Source organism: Chiloscyllium punctatum, chromosome 38 (assembly GCF_047496795.1).
Source record: "Chiloscyllium punctatum isolate Juve2018m chromosome 38, sChiPun1.3, whole genome shotgun sequence".
Taxonomy (NCBI): domain Eukaryota; kingdom Metazoa; phylum Chordata; class Chondrichthyes; order Orectolobiformes; family Hemiscylliidae; genus Chiloscyllium; species Chiloscyllium punctatum.
Window position 1 is genome coordinate 41,163,585 of NC_092776.1, and position 14,324 is coordinate 41,177,908.

At 42.5% G+C, this 14,324-nt stretch overlaps 1 protein-coding gene across 1 annotated transcript in view; it reads left to right on the forward strand.

Annotated features, from left to right (window-relative positions):
• adgra1b (adhesion G protein-coupled receptor A1b) overlaps positions 1 to 14,324 on the forward strand; it is a 530,861-nt gene that overhangs the window by 339,041 nt on the left and 177,496 nt on the right. Inside the window, exon 12 of the mRNA XM_072557678.1 lies at positions 3,571 to 3,792. Coding sequence (XP_072413779.1) covers positions 3,571 to 3,792 — 222 coding nt within the window. The remainder of the gene's footprint in view (positions 1 to 3,570; positions 3,793 to 14,324) is intronic.

Consider the following 14,324-nt stretch of genomic DNA (forward strand, 5'->3'; position numbering starts at 1 on the left):
AACAGGTCCACACCGCCCCGCCGAAGCGTAACCCACCCATACCCCTACATCTACATTTACCCCTTACCTAACACTATGGGCAATTTAGCATGGCCAATTCACCTGGCCTGCACATCTTTGGACTGTGGGAGGAAACCGGAGCACCCGGAGGAAACCCACGCAGACACGGGGAGAACGTGCAAACTCCACACAGTCAGTCGCCTGAGGTGGGAATTGAACCCGGGTCTCAGGCGCTGTGAGGCAGCAGCGCTAACCACTGTGCCACCGTGCCGCCCAATTTTGATCAGCACTATCAGTTCTGAAAACTTTGCTATGACTGACATTAAACTGACTGGCCAATTGTTGTTGGCTTATCTTTATCCTCTTTATATCGTGGGTGTAACATTTGCAATTCTCAAATCCAGAGGCAGCATCCTGAGTCTGAGAAATATCAGAAAATCTGATCCAGGTTGCCTCAGTTTTCATTTTCACTTCCTTTGCTGGGTATTCTTTGGCACATCACACCCTATACCTGTGTCTTATCACTGTAATACTGGATTAGTGGTGCTAGAAGAGCACAGCAGTTCAGGCAGCATCCAACGAGCAGCGAAATCGACATTTCAGGCAAAAGCCCTTCATCAGGAATAAAGGCAGTGAGCCTGAAGCATGGAGAGATAAGCTAGAAGAGCACTGTAAGTCTAGTCCACTATCCAATACCATGTCCTTACCAATTTTAAACATGTCAAGTGTCCGAACTACCTCTCTTCATTTGTAGCATCTTGTTGTGAAATACTGATGCAAAGTATTCATTGAATACCTCAGCGATACACACCGTCTTGATGCATAAATCCCTTTTTCCACTTTCCTACAGTTTCTACGCCTGTAGAAGACTTCTGGATTCCATGAAATTCAGCTTCCAGTCACTTCTTAATGCTCTTTTTGCTTCTTTTATTTGTTTACTGAGATCCCCTCAGGGAGGAGAGCGAGCCCAGCAGAGGGGAGAGAGAGCTCAGTGAGGGGGAGAGACAGAGAGCCCCTCCATAGGCCCAGGTGTGAAAGATGGCACCTAAGAATCGGTGTCTTAAGCATTGGTGGGTCCAGTGGTAGCGGGAGGGCATTATAACAGATGGCAATACTCTCCATCATTGATGTACCTGGCGTGGGCAGTGGCGATGTAGAATTGGCCCAGTGGTGAGAATGGTGCCTGAGGATTGGCGACTGACTTGTTGGCTGGGTCCAGTCCTGGTGGTGGTGAAACAGTACTGGGAGGGTGCCATGGTAACATCAACAGTGGGAATAGTCTCTGACCTTGGTGTGCCCAGTGTGGGCAATGGTGAAGATGAATCAAACCAGTGGTAAAAGGTGGTGCCTGAGAATCAGTGACTTCACTGTTAATTGGGGCTGGCGAGATGGTGGTGGTGGTGCTGAGACAGCTCAGAATGCATATATAGATGGATTTCTTTTTCGACCATGTCTTTCATTTTCTCTTATTCTTAAACTATCAATGTTACCAGATTATGGTGATAAGTGAAAGCTTTTCACTGTATTTTGTTGTATTTCACTGTAAAATACACATGACAATAAATCATTCATTCATTCATTCATTTATTCATCACTGTCCCTTAAGTCTTCTTCAACTAACTTTTGATCCATTCACTCTACCTCACTCCTAAGAGGCAGGTCTAGCAATTCCTCCTTTCTTGTTGGACTGGAAACATTCATCTGTTTAAAAAATAATCTGTTTAGCTTTGCTAATCATTACTTTAAAAAAAATACAGGTTAAGTGTATTTGTACAAAAGCGACATGTTGAGATTTGGCCCAAGTATTTAGAATTAGAATGAGGTTTTATTGTCATGTGTACCCAAAACAAGGATACAGGAGTACAGAGGCAAGTTTAATGTCCCCATTCACAGCACCACCTTAGGTACAACACACCTAGGTACAAAACTTTAGATAAAGGGTAGAAACATTTTGTTCAAAATTACAGTCCTTCTTTAGCCGTGGGCCTGCAGTCACGTCACACTGGCTTTCCCCACGAGGGTTCGATCTCCCTCCCGTGTTGAGTTCAGTTTCTCAATCCCTGTGCCTCCACACTGTCATCTCGCTACCGAACCACAATTCTCTCTGTCCTACACTGGGCTTGATCTCTCAATTGGTGTGCCTCTGCGCTGCCATCTCGCCACCATTCTCTCCAAAGCTGGGCTTGATCTCTCCATCCCTGCGCCTCCACACTCCTGTCTCACCACCAACTGCCATCCGAGCTCACCAGCCACATCGCCACAAGTCACCAGAGTCCCAGTTTGGTGTCATTCTGGTGCCCCTAGCTGCCTATCTGGGCACACCAACTGCCTCATGACCAACTGTCAAAGTCCATCTCTAGACCCACAGCTGCTACCATCACCGTCACTGCCTCCAGAAGGCAATTAAGAGAGAAAACTAAAAAAAAACTTTTAAATAATGAAAAAGTAAGAAATAAAAGTGGTCAGAGTGGACAAGGTCCGGCTCAGGTGCCCTACCGTGCCACCATCTTGTATTTGGAGTCTGCAATCCAATCACACAACTCTGGTCATGTTAATAAGTGATTTTGTTCATAAAATTTGACAATTGATTTAAACTCATACTGCAACTTAATAATGACATGGACTTTGTGTGCGACATCTGAAAATCATATCATTGTAAGCATTTGCTACCAGCTACTTTAAGGATTCATTGTAGTGTGTGTAAAGCAGTTTTACAACAGACATTTGAAGCCTTCAGGCAAAATAAAATGTTAAAATTGTATTTCAGATCAATAGGAAATTCTGAAAGATTCTTATCTGAATGGTTTTAATTATTAAAACGTTTATGGGAGTATATACTTAAAATTGTGCTTTCTCTGTTGAACAAATGCAAGATGTAACCTGTAACCTCTTGTGTTCTCACTGAAAGAGGAACAGTTTGCATTCTGCAGGTAGGATTTCTGTTAAATATTTCAGGTTTCCCAACCATGTTTCATTTTTATTCATGAACATCAGCCTGCGCCTACCTTTTTCTGTCAAAGCAGACTCGGTATTAGAATGCACTTTGCATGTTAATACGATTTGATTATGCAAGCTGCAACCATGTTAAGTTGAATTTTATTAATTGAGGTCCAGATTCTGTATGAAAACTCTGCTGTTTAGTCATTTGTACAATAATTACTACTCTGTTTGGTGTAACTTATATTCAGATGCGTGTCATTGCCCTTTCTAAATTTGTCTTCGTGAGTCTTTCCTGTCTTGTGTCCAGTAAAGCTGAAATGAATAAGGTTTAACACAGACTGTAAACAAAATAAAGCAGTGTTTCTAAAACAATGTCTCGCAATGCTCAACAATTTCAATTCATCTTGAATGACTGCCAGTCTAGCAATTAATGGTACTGAATTGGCTCATTGAGAATTCATGGTTTTCCCTGAGATTGAAAAATAATGTTAAAAAGGCAAAAGTCAGCAATAGAAAAGGCAGAATTACAACAATGAAATGTTGTCATATCAAGTAACCTGCACTTTGGGATGTTTGTCATCTTTCAGCCAGCTTCATTGAATCTTTTCTTTTCCTCTACATTCTCACCAGGTTTCCATGAATATAGCACTGGAAGCCTTCATGATCAAGCCAGCTAGTTTCACAGGCATGACATGCACCGCCTTCCAGAAAATGGGTTTGCATCCAGGCAGATCATTGATCCGTGACGTGGCTCGACTGGATTGGGAGGCTGACTATCGTTGGGATCAGCATCTGAATTTCAAATGCAATACAGGCAATCTGGCCAGTTCTCTCGTGAATTTCCCAGTTAAGGTAAGGATGTTTTGAGGTGGGCAAGTGAAGGCAGCTTTTTGACGCAGCTAGCTCTCAAAATGCCAGGCTGGTTATTTTCTTGATTAACCTCACAGTTTGAAAAGAACCTTCCTAGCCCAAGTCATTAACTGCAACAAAGAACATTCAGGTTATAGTAAGTGTGTAAAATTATAATGTGATATGTATACCTTGTACAGTACTCTTATGAATTATATTCATGAATATGAACACAAGCTTCAGCATTCAAACGGTGAGAAAATGATGTGTCTATTGTGCTGTCGGGTATAAAAATCATCTAATTTTCCACATTATTACATTGCAATGTAGTGAAAAGCAGTGTAATTTAAAATGATAAAATAGCATTTCTGGATATCATGATCATTTTGCATAATACTGATTCAGGCAATTAATACTCAAGGTTTTGAAAAGAAGAAGAATGACATTTGTTTATAAAGTCATCCAGAAACATTTAGCAGCTTATTGTACAGTGATTTGTGGTGAAGTGTGGTGTCTGTATATGTAAGTAAACAACTGGATAAACAAAATGTTTACTTCTGGCATTTTTAGGAAAACAACTTGATGGGGTCAGTGCTTTGTGATCAAACCTGTGGAAGGATTCTCTTACAAGTATAGCATATGATTACAATCAATTAAATAGTACTGTAAAAGAGGGATACTTAGGTGAGATGAGTTACCAAGAGATTAGTCTATTTCTTTCCTGATCTTCATGTAATTGATGTGGAGGTGCCGGTGTTGGACTGGGGTAGACCAAGTTCAAAATCACACAACACCAAGTTATAGTCCAACAGGTTTATTTGGAAGCACTAGCTTTTGGAGTGCTGCTCCTACCTGATGAAGGAGCAGCACTCTGAAAGCTAGTGCTTCCAAATAAACCCGTTGGACGATAAGCTGATGTGTGATTTTTAACCTTGTCCAAGCAATTGCCGATTGTAACTCCAAATCATAGGACAGTACAACATATTTGATTCAGTATACTTTTGGCAGTGCTGCCCCTTTGGTGGAATTCCTCCTCGTCCTATTCCCTACTCTTTCTAGAATAATTCTCTAAATGTAAATATCCTATTCCCTTTTGAAAGTTGTTGAATCTACATCCATCATGTGTCATGTATTTCAGACTCCAACAATCTACTTTGATTTTTAAAAAAAGTTTCTTCAGGTGGGTTCATCTGCCAATCATCTTAAGTATTTGTCCTCAGTTGCTCCTTACTAACTGTATCAAAACTGTTCATGATTTCAAACAGCTTTATTAGACCTCTTCTCTGGAGAATAACCAAAGAGTCTCAAATCAACTCACATAATTTCTGTCTTCACCTGTGGTACTACTCTGTAAGGTCCTCTCCAAACTAGTCGCCTTCTGACTTTGAAATATATTGCCATTTCATCAGTGTCACTAGATAAAATCCGGGACACACTCCGTCAGGGTATTGTGGATCTAGCTACACCAAATGGATTGCAATGGCTCAAGGGGGTAACTCGTGATGACCTTCTCAAGGGCAACAAGGGATGGTCAGTAAATGCAGCACAGCCACATCCCATGCATGACTTTATTGTTTTAAATTCCACTAAATCCTTTCTGCAGCCTCCTAAAGGCCTTGACATCCTTCCGAATGTGTAATACCTGGAAAGAACTAGCACATCTTTCATTTTGTTCTTGTGCTCTTAGCCTCCTGTTAATAAAGGCAAACATCCCATGTTTCTTCTATTAATAGACTTCTCAACTTTTCCTGCCACCTGTATGTACATCCCCTCAAATCTTTCTGAAAATGTACCTTCTATAAAATTGTATTATTAGTTAATATTCTTACTGAAATGTATCCCTTTACATTTTTCAACATTAAATTTCACTTGTCACATGGATGTCCATTTTGCTAGTCTGTCTGTGCCTTCCTGAAATCTGTTACCACCTGCCTCGGCATTTGCCACATTTGCAAATCTAGTCATTTGCAAACATTGAAATTCTGTCTTCTGCACCTAAGTCTGAGTCATTAATAAAAATTAAGGAACCATCACTGTATACTTCCTTGGAAGCTGCAAAACAGCACTACTCACTTTCTGTCCCTCAGCCAAATTCATACCCACCTTGCTATTGTCCCTGGAATCCCATTTCCTTCAGTTTGGTACAATCAGCTTACTTCAGTCATTTTCTATGGGTTGATACCATGTGCATTAATATTTATTTGAATCTATCAGACTACATTTATTCTCTCATTTCCCTCTCTCTCTTTTTTCAGCATCAACCAAGACTCCCAAAGCCTCAGTTAATCTCAATAATATGAGAAATATATGTATATATGAAATATTTAATCCTCCCTTATGAATCAGTGAACAATTCACTATATCATGCTAATTTAATATGGTGTGCTGACTGTAGCAAAATGTAAGGTTTTTTAAAGGATGGAGTGCACTTCACACAAGGGTATAATCAAACTGATCCTGTACATGATATCATGAGAAGATATATCATGAAATTGTTTTGTATCTGCTCTCTATTAGCATTTTATAGCATTAATATTTTGTTTGCAGTCTGTTCCAGAATTAATCTAAGAAGAGATTTCTGTGTTTCAGTACAAAAGCCCAGTGATTAATTAATTGTTTGCTTTTACATCAATGAATCTCTGCTTTGAATGTTCAATGTGGTAAACAGCTCCATTTGATGACAGGCCACGAATAAAAGCTACGGAATCAGAGAGATCTACCTCACAGGAAAAGGCCCCTTGGCCCACCATGTCCACAACAGTCAAAAACAACCATGTAACTACTCTACTCCCATTTTCCAAAACTTAGCCCATATCCTTGTATGCCTCTGTGCCACAAGTGAATATTTAAATACTTCTGAAATGTTATGAAGGTTTCTGCTTCTAACACCCTTACAGGCAGTGAGTTCTAGATTTCCACTGGAATCCTCTGTGTGAAAAAAAAATCCTCACATCCCCTCTAACCCTCCTACCCTTAATTTAAATCTCCTGGTCATTGATCCTTACACCACGAGGAAAGGCTTCTTCCTGTCTATGCTCCTCATAATTTTATACATTTTAATTTTGTATCTCCTCAGTCTTCTCTGCTCCAAGGCAAACAGCCTGCTCCAGTCTGTCTAATCTCTCTTCATAACTCAAATTCTCCAATCCAGGCAACATCCTGATAAATCTCATTTGCATCCTCTCCAGTGTGATAACATTCCTTGGAGAAGGTGGATTATAGAAGTGCACACACTACCTGTGGCCCAACCAAGTTAATTAGAAATGTTAGCAAAATTTGATTAAAAAGAAATTACGTCGTAAGAAAAAAGTTTCTTTTATCAGTGAGGGGTTAAATGTAGAACTCAGAAGTATTTGAGGTGAATAGCACAAATATCAGATTTACTGCCCACAAACATTGCTCACGTACAAAATGCAAGAATTTAACTTGAGCATTCTCCCTGCATAAAAAGGAAAGGCTGAAGCAAAATCAATAGATTTCCAAAACTGAATTCAGCCCAGTTGTAGCTTTAACAATTCACAATGGGCAGTCATGGATGCTCTTGAATAGAACAGTATTTGATCCTTTCACTGCCTTATCCTGAAAGTCTGTAAATTGTTTATGATAAAGTAAGTGTCAGATTACCCTTGACTTCAAGACTCCATTTGACGGAATGGAGCATTCAAGGAGCTCTGGAAAATCTATAATCATCAGGAAAACTGGTTGGTGTCAAGCCTAGCAAAAAGGATGATATTGTGGTTGTTGGAGGTCAGGTATTTCCACACCAGGAGCTCCTCAGGGTAGTGTTCAAGTCCTAAACGTTTTCAACTGCATCATCAATGTTTCCATTATAAGATCAGAAATCATCGGTGATTGCAGAATGCTCAGCACCCTTCATGCCATCTCAGATACTGAAGCCATCCAAATCCTGGATAACATTGAGGCTTGAACTGACAAATGTCAAGTAACAATCATGCCACAGAAATGCCAGGTAATAGTAAACTCTAACAAGAGACAATCTGACCATCGCCTCTTGATGTTATTACTATTGTTGAATCCCCTACTACTAATATCCTAGGAGTAGCCATTGACCAGAAATGGACCTATATTTGCCATATAAATACAATGGCTACAAGAGCAGGTCAGAGGCCATGAATCATACAATGAACAAATCACCTGCTAATTCCCCAAAGCGAACTCCCAGGCACTAGTCAGCAATGTGACAGAATTTACTTGCTTACCTGAGTGTGTGTAGTTCCAACAATACTGAAGGAGCTCGACACCATCCATGACACAGCAGCCCGCTTAATTGACACCACGTCTACAAACATTTACTCCCGCCACCACCGAAACACAATCGCAGCAGCGTGTACCATTAAGAAGATTCACTGCAACAATTCACCAAGGATCCTTCGGCATCATCTTGCAAATCCATCTAAAAGAACAATAGCAGCGTTTAGACAAGAACACTCCGTCTGCATGTTCCCCTCCATGTCAATCACCATCCTGAGTTGGAAATGCATTGCCACTCCTTCATTGTCATTCGCTGAAAATCCTGAAGCTCCCTCCCGTACACCATTGTGGATATACAGGGCAAAGGCCATATCCGCGGAGTCGGTTTCTGCAGTTTCAGTTACCTGCGGTATACCGTGGCCCGAACGTGTAACAGGGAAAATTCCTGAACCACGGACCAGGGGACTGCCGGAATGGTAAACTTCCTATTTAAAGAATGGGTTCGCACCTAACTGTGGTTTTGGGCTTCCACGGAACAATTCCCCCGTGAGCACGGGGTGACTACTGAATATACATCAAATACACTGGAGTGGTTCAGATGCACCTTCTCAAGGACAATAAAGGGCAGACGATAAATTCTGGTCCATTGTTGTGGTTCTGTTCACCGAGCTGGGAATTTGTGTTGCAGATGTTTTGTCCCCTGTCTAGGTGACATCCTCAGTGCTTGGGAGCCTCCTGTGAAGCGCTTCTGTGTTGTTTCCTCCGGCATTTATAGTGGTTTGTCTCTGCCGCTTCTGGTTATCCGTTCCAGCTGTCCGCTGCAGTGGCCGGTATATTGGGTCCAGGTCGATGTGTTTGTTGATAGAATCTTTGGATGAGTGCCATGCCTCTAGGAATTCCCTGGCTGTTCTCTGTTTGGCTTGTCCTATAATAGTAGTGTTGTCCCAGTCAAACTCCTGTTGCTTGTCATCTGCGTGTGTGGCTACCAAGGATAGCTGGTCATGTCGTTTCGTGGCTAGTTGGTGTTCATGGATGCGGATCGTTAGCTGCCTTCCTGTTTGTCCTATGTAGTGTTTTGTGCAGTCCTTGCATGGGATTTTGTACACTACGTTGGTTTTGCTCATGCTGGGTATCGGGTCCTTTGTCCTGGTGAGTTGTTGTCTGAGAGTAGCTGTTGGTTTGTGTGCTGTTATGAGTCCTAGTGGTCGCAGTAGTCTGGCTGTCAGTTCAGAAATGCTCTTGATGTATGGTAGTGTGGCTAGTCCTTTGGGTTGTGGTATGTCCTCATTCCGTTGTCTTTCCGTTAGGAAATTGCAGGGGTATCCATTTTTGGTGAATACATTATATAGGTGTTCTCCTTCCTCTTTTTGCAGTCCTGGTGTACTGCAGTGTGTTGTGGCCCTTTTGAACAGTGTCTTGATGCAACTTCTTTTGTGTGTGTTGGGGTGGTTGCTTTCGTAGTTCAGGACTTGGTCTGTGTGTGTAGCTTTCCTGTATACCTTTGTGGTGAATTCTCCGTTCGGTGTTCTCTGTACCATCACGTCTAGGAATTGGAGTTGGTTGTCCTTTTCTTCCTCTGTCGTGAATCGGATTCCTGTGAGTATGGCGTTGATGATCTAGTGAGTGTTTTCTATTTCTGTGTTTTTAATGATTACAAAGGTGTCATCCACATATCTTATCCAGAGTTTGGGTTGAATTTGCAGTTAGATTGTTTGCTCTAGTCTTTGCATTACAGCTTCTGCTATGAGTCCAGAGATGGGTGAGCCCATGGGTGTGCCGTTGATTTGTTCATATATTTAAAGAACTACGACAGAAACTGAAACACCTAATCAGCGGATCCAGACACTCTATACAGTCAACACAGGAATTCTTGGACATCATCAGAAATATACACATAGACAAGGAAGAAACTATGGTCTCATTTGATGTAACGGCACTGTTTACCTCTATTGACAAAACCCTAGCCAGAGAAACTGTAGCCAACCTGCTGGACATACAGAACAGACAACAAGACAGCGAACCTATCAACAAAGACTGCACACTCAAACTACTGGACCTGTGCCTCACAACACACTTCACATTCAACAACCAAATATATGAACAAATCAACGGCACACCCATGGGCTCATCCATTCTGGACTCATAGCAGAAGCTGTAATGCAAAGACTAGAACAAACAGTCTTACCGCAAATTCAACCCAAACTCTGGGTCAGATATGTGGATGACATGTTTGTAATCATTAAAAACACAGAAACAGAGAACATACACTGGATCATCAATGCCACACTCACAGGAATCCAGTTCACTAGAGAGGAAGAAAAGGACAACCAACTCCAATTCCTAGACGTGATGGTACAGAGAACACCGAACGGAGAGTTCACCACAAAGGCTTACAGGAAAGCAACACACACAGACCAAGTCCTGAACTACGAAAGCAACCACCCCAACACACACAAAAGAAGTTGCATCAAGACACTATTCAAAAGGGCCACAACACACTGCAGCACACCAGAACTGCAAAAAGAGGAAGAAGAACACCTATACAATGTATTCGCCAAAAACGGATATCCCCGCAATTTCATCAAAAGATGCCTAAGAGAAAGACAACGGAATGAGGACATACCACAACCCAAAGGACTAGCCACGTTACCAAACATCAAGAACATTTCTGAACTGACAGCCAGACTACTGTGACCACTAGGACTCATAACAGCACACAAACCAACAGCCATTCTGAGACAACTCACCAGGACAAAGGACCCGATACCCAGCATGAGCAAAACCAACGTAGTGTACAAAATTCCATGCAAGGACTGCACAAAACACTACACAGGACAAACAGGAAGACAGCTAATGATCCATATCCATGAACACCAACTAGCCACGAAACGACACGACCAGCTATCCTTAGTAGCCACACATGCAGATGACAAGCAATATGAATTCGACTGGGACAACACTACTATTATAGGACAAGCCAAACAGAGAACAGCCAGGGAATTCCTAGAGGCATGGCACTCATCCAAAGATTCTATCAACAAACACATCGACCTGGACCCAATATACCGGCCACTGCAGCGGACAGCTGGAACGGACAACCGGAAGCGGCAGAGACAAACCACTACAAATGCCGGAGGAAACATCACAGAAGCGCTTCACAGGAGGCTCCCAAGCACTGAGGATGTCACCTAGACAGGGGACGAAACATCTGCAACACAAATTCCCAGCTCGGCGAACAGAACCACAACAATGAGCACCCGAGCTACAAATCTTCTCAGAAACTTTGAAATTCTGGTCCGGCCAGTGAGGTCATGTTCCATGAATGAATTGAAAAATGATATTGAATATGAATGGTTAACCTGAGCAAAGTTGAAGGTCTGCATATTCCATATGGAGCATCAAATAATTCGAGGCAGTTTGAGTTGGCCTGGTCTCCTGATGGAGAGGCACGTGTCTTCTCTACCTCTTGTTAGAAACAGTTAGTATTCCTAAAAGTTGATGTGACCTGTGTATCATTGCTGTGACATAATGGACTATATTTTGTTACTAAGACAAGAGCCTCTTCTACTGAGACTTACGCATGGCCTGTCCTCCACCACAATCTATCAAACAGTCTCTTAGACTAGCAGAAGGAGGAAGGTTGCGGGTGGTGTTCCACCCTGGCCATAACAGGTTGGTTCCCAGACATCACATTCTAACAGGTACCATTAATGATATTTTCATCACTGTTTGGTAGTGGTGATGTATATATTTGTGGAATTATCCCTCACCATTAATCCAGAGACCCCCAGGTAATGTTCTGGCAACCTGGTTTGTATCCTGTCAAGGCAAGTGGTGAAATTTGAATTGAATAAAAATCTGGAATTATGAATTTAATGGTCATGAAACCTTTGTCAGGAAAAAACCCATCTGGTACATTCAGGAAGGAAATCTGCTGTCCTTACCTAGTCTAGCAGGAGGCTAGAAGAACACAGCAAACCAGGCAGCATCAGGAGGTGGAGAAGTCGATGTTTTGGGTGTCACCCTTCTTTAGGATTGGGCGTGGGTGTAGGGGGAGCTGCAAATAAAGTGGGTGGCGGGGGCAGGGCAGTGAAGTGAAGATAGGTGAAGACAAGTAGAGGGCACGACTTGGTTGGTCAATAGGTGGAATGAATCTGGATGGTGGCAGGGAGTAGTGCAAGGGAAGGGATGGGGCTAGGAAGGGAGTCAGGGGAGGGGAAGGGAGCTTATTTGAAATTAGAGAATTCAATGTTAAGTCCTCAGGGTTGTCGGCTGCTCAGGTGAAAGATGAGGTGTTGTTCCTCCACTTTGCGGTTTGGTTCAATGTAGCAATGGAGGAGGCTAACGATGGTCACGTCAGAAAGGGGAATTAAAATGGGAGGTGACTGGGAGGTCCAGTCGGCCCCTGCGGGCCCATCTGAGATGCTCGGTGAACCGTTCCCTAACTTCACATTTGGTCCGCTGTAAAGAAGGCCACATTGGGAGCATCTACTGCAGTAAACTGATGATGTCACATTGGCAGTCTTCAATGAAGAGGTCTAAGGCAGGTATAAGGCCAGCGGGTGGTGACCAGGTGGAGGAGAAAGGTTGGAGGCAGGAGAAGGTATCCTCATAGGAATTTGGGAGTTTTTGTTAAAGAAGACGGCACAGAGGTGGAGGGAGCAGAAGAAGAGCTGCACGGATTGGCGGATCTGGAATTTGTTGAGGTGAGGACAAAAGGGTACAAACATGAGCCCTTTTCTGAGGACAGACCCATTTAGCCTCAGAGTGTTCGAGGTTAGGGGTGGGTAATAAACATGTGACAAGGCTCAGGGGCGGAGTTTTGTGGGAGCCTCGCGGTGGCTGACGGAGGAGAGGGGGAAAGGGTGATGGCATGTGGTGGGTGAGGGTTGGAGAGAAGGGGGATTGGGAAGGAGCATGTCCTTACCTAGTCTGGCCTACATGTAACTCCAGGCCAACAGCAATGTCGTTCACTCTTAACTGCGCTCTGGCAATTAGGGAGGGGCAACGAATACTGGCCTACCCACATCACATGAAAGAATTTTTTTTAAATCTTTAGAACAATAAGGAGTCTTCTTAACGGAGTAAAGGAGAGTAAGCAGCCGTGGCAGAGCAGAAATGAATTCGAAGATTAGGTAGAAAGGTTTCAAATGAAATCTATTATGGAGAAGTGTGAGATGGTGGCCTGAAAGAGTAAGAATAGGAGGAGGGGAGGAGAAACAAGAGGCAGGTTCAATTGGCAGTTAGAAAGGCAAACACAATCTTAGCATTCTTTTCAAGAGGCTAGAATACAAGAGAAGAGATGTACTCCTGAGGTTGTATAAACCTCTGTTCATACCGCATTTGGAATATTGTGAGTTGGATTTTGGTAATGTGGTGAAGAGGGTCCAGAGAATGCGGTTTTATTGCCTGCAGTTCTGTTCCCTATACTTGATGAAATAGAGAGGGAGAAAGAAAGTGTGTTATTGAGTATGATGTAATATATCTGGGTGAAGTGCCTGTCATAGATAAATAGCTGGCAGTGTGTGTGTGCTGTGAGATATGGGTACAAAGCTTGTAGCTATTTTGATATTGTCAAGATGGGAGGAAGTAATGAATGTAAAGGATGGTTAAAGCAAAGTACTGCAGATGCTGGAAATCTGAAGTAAAACAGAAGATTCTGCAAATTCTCAGCAGTCTTGGGGAGAGAATCAAAGTTAACAAATAGCAATTGCTCTGAAATGCTTCCTCTGTTTTTCTCTCACACCGATCTAAAACATTAACTCTGTCTTTCTCTCAACCAACATTGCGTGGTGATCAACTTCAGAATTTTCTGCTTTCATTAATGTGAATTACAAGCCGTGTTTTTATTTGATTGATGAACGGAGCATGTGTGAGGCTCGTTGTATCGATTATAGCACAGAGGATGCATCGTTGATCACTTGTGTGAGACCATTAAACTTCCTCCAGCACTGCATCCAGATTCGGGGATCAGATCCAGATCCACCTTCCTGGATTGGACCATTAAAATAATCAGAGGGTTAGATAGGGTGGACAGTGAGAACCTTTTTCCTCGGATGGCAATGGCTCACACAAGTGGACATAGCTTTAAATTAAGGGGTAATAGATATAGGACAGATGTCAGAGGTAGTTTCTTTACTCAGGTAGCAGTAGGGGCATGGAACACACTGCCTGCAACAGTAGTAGACCTACCAACTTTAAGGACATTTTAAATGGTCATTGGATAAGCATATGGATGAGAATGGAATAGTGTAGGTTAGATGGGCTTCAGATTGGTTTCACAAGTCGGTGCAACATCGAGGGCCGAAGGGCCTGTACTGCGC